Below are 6,664 nucleotides of genomic sequence, written 5' to 3'. Positions count from 1 at the left end.
GCGACATGGTTCCTATAGCAAGCCTTTAGAGCACTAACCTTAGTGCTACTGTGCCTAAATGCTGATGTACAGCTAGGTTAACTAGTTAATACTAGTAATAGCTTGGTAACGGTAGTAGCTAAGCAGTAATAGCGAGAGTTCATCCCTGTTCTTCTTCAGGAGTCAGTCACAGAAAGAAGGTCCTCATCCAGAAAGGGCTGAACACTACCAGGTCTCATTCACTTCAGGGAAAATTAAAGGTTTTTAGCTAATACAGTAACTTACACATGACTCCTTCCTTCCTGAATAGCAGTACCAAATCTATTCCAGTGGAAAGGCGTTCTCACCCCCACACTGCTGGGCTTGTACACTCCATACAGTTTAGGTGCTGGATCAAGACTCCTGTTGCATGTTGCCAATTTGGTTTCCTTATCCAGGACCCTGTGCTGGGCAGAAAGTAAGCATTTACACCTTCTCGGACTGCCAGACAGCAAACGTGCAAGCTTCCACATCAGGACACGAGATAAGGGGTTTCCAGCTGATTCCCCTTCCGGGCACTGCACGGCCATGATAATTGGATCATTCTGAAGAGGAAATATTTTAAAGAAATGCCTCTTGCATATAGAAGTTTGTGCCACAAATGGGATCACCTTTTCTTAACAGGAGGGGAAAAAGTGCCATTTCTTTTTCCCTTGTGTGCAGAGCCGTCGCAATTACACACCACTGGAGTTAGAAATACGTGCTCCTTTATTTCGTTCTAACCAAAGAGCAATCAAACCTACTCAGGCTTGTGTTAATGATATACGTTATACATACCCGAGACATTTACACTGCATATCAAAATCGATCAGAACATAAGGAAGTTAAAATTAAAAAAAAAAAAAAAAAGCCAATTGCCTTATGCCGTGAAGTTTGACTCGAGTATGATCTATCTGGGGCTAATGGGTTAGACACGTGCCCGCACGGGCTACAGCGCTGCAGCAGCGCTGCGCTAAAACGGGGTAACATTTACCGTCAAAGGTGGAAGCAGGCCGCGTGGCTATACGTTTTGGGAAACAAAGAGGGCAGGCGGGGGCAAAGATTACTTTGTGCTCAGGTCATCGTTTGCACAGTACCATCGCACCAAAGACGCGGCGCTTCCTCGGCCGGTGCTTTTACTACGAGCACGTACCTCCCCTGTTCGCAGGTTCAAGCCCGGTTATTTCAGTCACAGAGAGCCTGCGGGGAGCGCACAGGCCCCCGGCACGGCAGGGACAGGAGGCCGGGCCGCCGCTGCAGCGCAGGCGGAGCGCGGTACGCGCGGTGAGGCGGGCAGGGGCTCCGCCGCCGCTCGGGCCGGCCCGTTTGTCCGCTCCCTCCTGTCTGCCCGGCCCGTCTCCGCTGCCGCGGCCGAGCTCCGGGACACCCCGCACAGCCGCTCCGCCCGAGGCCCTGCCGCCTACCCTCGCCCTTCCGGACCGCGGCCGCGGGCTTTCCCCGGCGCTGCGTAGGCCCCGGCGGCAGGAGAGGGGCGGCAGCGGCGGGGGCCCCGCCTCCGGCTGTTGGTTGGTCCGTTGCCACGGCAACGCGCTCAACACCCCCCCCACCCCCCCTTTCCCGCGCGCGGCTCCCCCCTCCCCAAGCCGCTCTGCCCCACGTGACCCACGGCGGCTCTTCCAGCCAACTCGCCTGTTACCAGGGCTGCGCGAGCTGGCGGACGGGGGGAATGTGTGGGAGGGGGTTCTTGTTTTCGATTGGCTGCTGCCGAGGCTCGCTGATTGGCAGGGGGCGGTGGAGCCGGGCCGCTGGACGGCCCGCCGATTGGCTGGGCCCGGAGGTGAGGCCGTGGGGTGATGCCGGCCGCCCCGCGGCCGCTGCCAGGCGGCTCTCCGCAGCTCTGGCCGACAGACAAAGGCAGCCCGGGAAGGGGCGCGCCCGCTCCCCCTCCTGCGCCTTCGGGCTGGCACGGCGAAGCAGGGCAGCGGGGAGCCGCGGCTCCTCGGCGGGCTGCTGGGAGGTGACGACGCGAGCCTGGCCGAGCGCCGGCGGGATCCACGGCCCCGGCGCCCTCCCTGCCTGCCTGCCCGCCCGCTCTAATTGCCGCTGGGGCACGCGGAGCGGGGGGAGCGGGCGGCGCGGCCGTCACGCTCGCCGCGCGCCCGGCAGCCAATGGGCGGCCTGGGCGAACGCGGATAGCACGCGGGGCCCGCGTGTCCCCGCCGCCTGCCCTGTCAATCACTCTCCCCCACTCCGGGCCGCCGTGGCCGCGCCTCCCGTTCCCCGCCTTCCCCCGGGCGGGCAGCGGGGGCAGCCAGCGCCCCCCCGCCTGGGAGCCGCCTGCTCTGGCGCTGAGGAGGGGAGGGGGGGTATTGAAGCACTTCTCGATCACGGCGCCGTGCCCCTCGCTGGCTTCCCCGCCCGGGGCGGCGGGGAGGACGTTACCGGCGATCGGGAGGGCTGGGGGCGGGGAGGGTCTGCAGCCGCCGGTCCCTTCTCTGGCGGTGGGGGCGCGGCGGCGCTGCCGTCGGCGGCGGGCAGGTGGGAGCCCGGCTCCCCAGCCCCGCAGTTTCCACCGCGAACGCCAAGCCCGCGCCGCCGAGCCCCACTCCGGGAGCGGGATGCCCGCGGAGGGTTCTGTGCCGCCGGCCCGGCCCGGCCGGCGCCCTCCCCGTCGCGGTGCCCTCCCCCGGTGCGGGGCGAGAGGCGGAGCCGGAGCGGCGCGGCCGCCGCCCGCCGCCTTTATCTGGAGTGCCGGCGCGGGGGGGTGGCACTGGGGAACACCTTGTTTTAAGATACGCGGTATAAATACTGCGCCGGGGATGGGAGCGCAGCCACGGGCGGCGGCGGGCTGACGGCGCGGCGGTGAGCGGCTCCGGACCACGGTGGGTGCCTCCCCCGCGGCAGCTCGGTGCCTCGGCCGGGTCACGCCGGCTGGGGGCCGCTTGAATTTTAATTGAGCGGCGTGGCGCGGCTGTTTTCCCCTCGGCCGCCCTCCAGCGCCGCGCCACGCGTGGCTGCCGGGAGGAGTTGCGGGTTTTGGGGTGGGTTTTTTTGCGTTTTGCCTCTTCTTTGTTTGCTGCAGCAAGCCCCGGCGGATGCACCGGGCACCCCGGGAGGCCGACCGGGGGGGTGCGGAAGGGCGAAGGGATGGGGAGGGGAAGCCTAAAAAAGGAGATGGGGCCGAGGATAAAGGCGGCGGTGGGGGAGGAGGAGAAGGCGCCGGCGGGAGGGGACGGGACGGGACGGGAAGGCGGGCTGGAAGGAGGGAGAGAGAGCAGCCCCTAACCCGGCGCCTGCCGCCACCGCCTCCCAGCAGGACTCGACTCGAGAGCAGCCGCCGAGCCGAGCCCAGCCCGCGGCGGAGGGCGGCCGGTACCGGTAGCGAGGAGGAGGGGAGGAGGTCGCCGCCGGAGGAGCCCCGCGGTCGGAACCGCCTCGCTGAGCTCGCCCGCCTTCCCGCCGGCATGATGCAGATCTGCGACTCGTACAGCCAGAAGTATTCCCTTTTCAACGCCATGAACCGCTTCATCGGCGCCGTCAATAACATGGACCAGACGGTGATGGTGCCCAGCCTGCTGCGCGATGTGCCGCTGCTGCTGGAAGAGCTGGACGCGGCCGGTGCCGTCTGCCCGCAGCGGGACGCCGCCCTGCCGCCCGGCGACCCCGGCGCCTATTTCTCCCGCAGGGACATGTACAGCCACTACATGCTGCTCAAATCCATCCGCAACGACATCGAGTGGGGCGTGGTGCAGCCGCCGGCGGGCGAGGAGGCGGCCCGCAAGAAGGACAAGCTGGGCGGCGGGCCCGCCGAGGAGGGCGATGGGGAGGAGGACCTGGAGAAGCAGTTCCACTACCACCTCAGCGGACTGCACTCGGTCCTCTCCAAGCTCACCCGCAAGGCCAACGTCCTCACCAACAGATACAAGCAGGAGATCGGTTTCAGCAGCTGGGGGCAGTGAGCGCCGCGGGGGGGGGTGCGGGGTGATGGGGGGAAGCGGGGGAAGGGGGCGCCCGGCCCGGCGGCGGGAAGCGGGAGCGGCGGGAAGCGGGAGCGGCGCGTCCCCGCCCGGCGCTGCTGCCGCGGTGGTGGTGGAGGGCAGCGCCCCGGAGCTGAGGCTTCCCTGCGCCCCCCAGGACTGCAGTCGGTTTTCTACCAACGCACAAGCGAGAGAGAGATGTAAATTAATCCATACTAGTTTATTAATTATTCTCTCCCCCCTCCGCTCCTCCTTTATTATTTTTTTTTTTATTATTGTACGGTCTGGGGCGAGCGGTTGCAGTACCTCCCCGGGTGGGGAGGCCGAACCCGTACGTGTACGAGGTGATGGTGTAGCTGGCAGATAGGAGGCTCAACGCAAGCCGATGAACATAACAAAACTGGCTTAAAATTGCTTCTGTTACCCGGGAGGGAACCCAGTGGGCTAACGAGCATCCCTCTGTCGCGGGACGGATGGCGAGTCCCACGGTTGTACATGTACTGGAGTTTATTTAAAACTTTTTTATTCAGATGTAGAGTATATTCTAAAATAAATGCAAATGTATTAACTAAAAGTGACTTAAAACTTTTTGGTATGATTTATGTTTCTTTAATTAAATGATATTTTTAACATCTGGAATTCTTACGTTGTTCTTCCGAGTTATTTCCAGAGGTGCCTTACTAGACACGGAAATCTCTGCATGTACAAGAGAGGGGGTTTTGTGGCTTTTTTTTCCCCCCCTCCCCCAGAAGGGAGCGATTAGGTAGTGATGATAACTCAGCGTATCTGAAGTGGATGAATGACCGTATTAACTGCACCATACATGGCCTGAGTTTCGGTAAGCTGTTCCCAACCAGCCAGTCCAGTTGCTCTGCGAGAATGCTGGCGTGAAGGTCTGTGCCGCTTTAACAAAATCCAAGAAGATCGAGTCATGGTTACTTTGCAGGGCAGCGATTCATGGAGGTTGGAACAAAGCCTAGGAATGACTCTTGCTTTTTTCGGGAAGTATCTTAATGTACTGTGTGGAGCTCTTTCTCTGCTTCCGAATAGGTCTGGGATACTTGCTTCCCCCATCTCTTGCGTTGCTTTCTTTCCTCTGTAACCCTCCTTGGATACTAGGAATTAATTTGATTTGTGTTTTCCAAATTGTATTGATTTCATTTCTCTCTGCATTACTTTTTTTTCATTTGCTGCAGTAATGTGCCTCGGAATTGGGTGCCTATATCACCTTCTAATATTAAAAGTGTACTTACTGATTACAATACAATGTGTGCATATCACAGAAGATAACCATTTAATAAATATGTATGTCCTTCCATAGCGTATTAAGTTTTCTTCCCAGGCAGTGAAATGCCAAGTTTATAGACATCTTATGCTGAAATTTCACTTTGTATTATTGCCATCAAATTCAGGGCTTGTTTGGGGGTTGTATTTTTTTTTTCTGTTAGAAATATGAGAGGATAGTTTTTCTCTCAGCTTTAAGGATATTTTTGTTTAAATTCAGATATTCTCTAGCAATTTGTTTTTCAGTCCAACTGTTAGAACATTGTAGTAAAGCATGAGCACTCCAGACACGGTACTAGTTGGCAGATGTTTGTATAGTTAATCAGTCTACATGTATGTTTAAAGACACATATTTTAGAAGGGTTTTTCCCTTCTAGGGTAAAGAAGAACTTTGTAAGGCCAGATGAGTTTTAGCTTGGCGATGCTTGTTCTTTCATAATGTTTTTAACTCCTCTTCCCCTCCCCTCTTGGGAAAATGCCAGGAAAAAAGTCAGGAACAAGGAGAGGGGTTACCCTGGTTTCCTAAGATGTCTTGCCCTAGTCTAACTAATGTAATGCAAAAGATGTGGTGCCTTATGCTGGACGGTAAAGTTTTGCTCCCCTGCAGGCGAGGGTGAGCGGGAGAACCTGTTGTGCTGCATGGCTCCCTCCTGCCTTGCGCTCAGCCGGCTGAAAACCACATTACACCCTCCGCTCGGGAGCGCTGGTAAATCCTCAGACAAAAGCAGCCAAGGCAGTTTCCACAGCGCTCCTTTTGAACGCCCAGTAACTTCTCCTGGTAGGGATTTAGACGATACTGTTTCAATGTTGCACAAGAGACAGCCTGGTGCTGGTTTAGATGATGAGTAACATCAGAAAAATAGCATCACGTTGGTGCGGTATCACAACGAACATTTGCACCCTAAAGACCAGAGAAAAGTTTCGGTGAGAGAGCAGCTAAAAACTAGCGCTGTTTGGCAGCAAAGGTGGCGTTTCCTTACGAGTAAAGCTGTGGGTAACGGAGGAGGTAGGATGATACTGTGACTCAGGGGGTTTGGTTTGCCTTGCAGGAGTGACTGACCCGCAGCTGCTGAACTGCACGTGGCTCCCATGTGGGGACCTGGCCCCACGGCTGGCCGCGGCCGGGGGAATCCCAACTCACCCCCAGCAAAAGCTACCCAGGCTCACACCAGCCGAAGAGACACCGTCACCTCCCACCTGGGAGCTGCTGTAGAGCTCCCCTTTTTGAAGGTCGTGGGAGAAGATCGAGGCTGTTGGGATTAAGAAAGCGATCTCATGATGCAGAGGGGAGAAAAAATGAACGGATAAAAACCAAGGATGTATTTCTCGTGCAAAGGACGAGGGACGGGGCTTTGCTGCTGGCTGCTGCGGAGACCAACTTGGCCTAAAAGGTGGGGTGGTCTCAGGCAATTACAGGCATGCTGGCACCTGACGTTGCAGCAAGC

The 6,664-nt window shown here is 58.2% G+C and overlaps 1 protein-coding gene across 2 annotated transcripts; it reads left to right on the top strand.

Moving 5' to 3' along the window:
• The first annotated feature begins 2,699 nt into the window (after positions 1 to 2,699).
• Positions 2,700 to 3,930, top strand: MID1IP1 (MID1 interacting protein 1). 2 transcript variants are annotated; one of them, XM_054813730.1, is made up of 2 exons: positions 2,700 to 2,840; positions 3,272 to 3,930. In XM_054813730.1, the coding sequence occupies exon 2, from the start codon at positions 3,423 to 3,425 to the stop codon at positions 3,915 to 3,917; it is 495 nt and encodes a 164-aa protein (XP_054669705.1). In that variant the 5' UTR covers positions 2,700 to 2,840; positions 3,272 to 3,422; the 3' UTR covers positions 3,918 to 3,930. The 2 variants fall into 2 exon arrangements, with proteins under 2 accessions (XP_054669705.1, XP_054669704.1); XM_054813729.1 differs by having other exon boundaries at positions 2,701 to 2,840; positions 3,275 to 3,930.
• The last annotated feature ends 2,734 nt before the right edge of the window (positions 3,931 to 6,664 follow it).

This window comes from Grus americana, chromosome 1 (assembly GCF_028858705.1).
Source record: "Grus americana isolate bGruAme1 chromosome 1, bGruAme1.mat, whole genome shotgun sequence".
Classification (NCBI taxonomy): domain Eukaryota; kingdom Metazoa; phylum Chordata; class Aves; order Gruiformes; family Gruidae; genus Grus; species Grus americana.
Note: the sequence above shows the minus strand (reverse complement) of the source record. Positions and strands in the feature narration are given on the sequence as shown.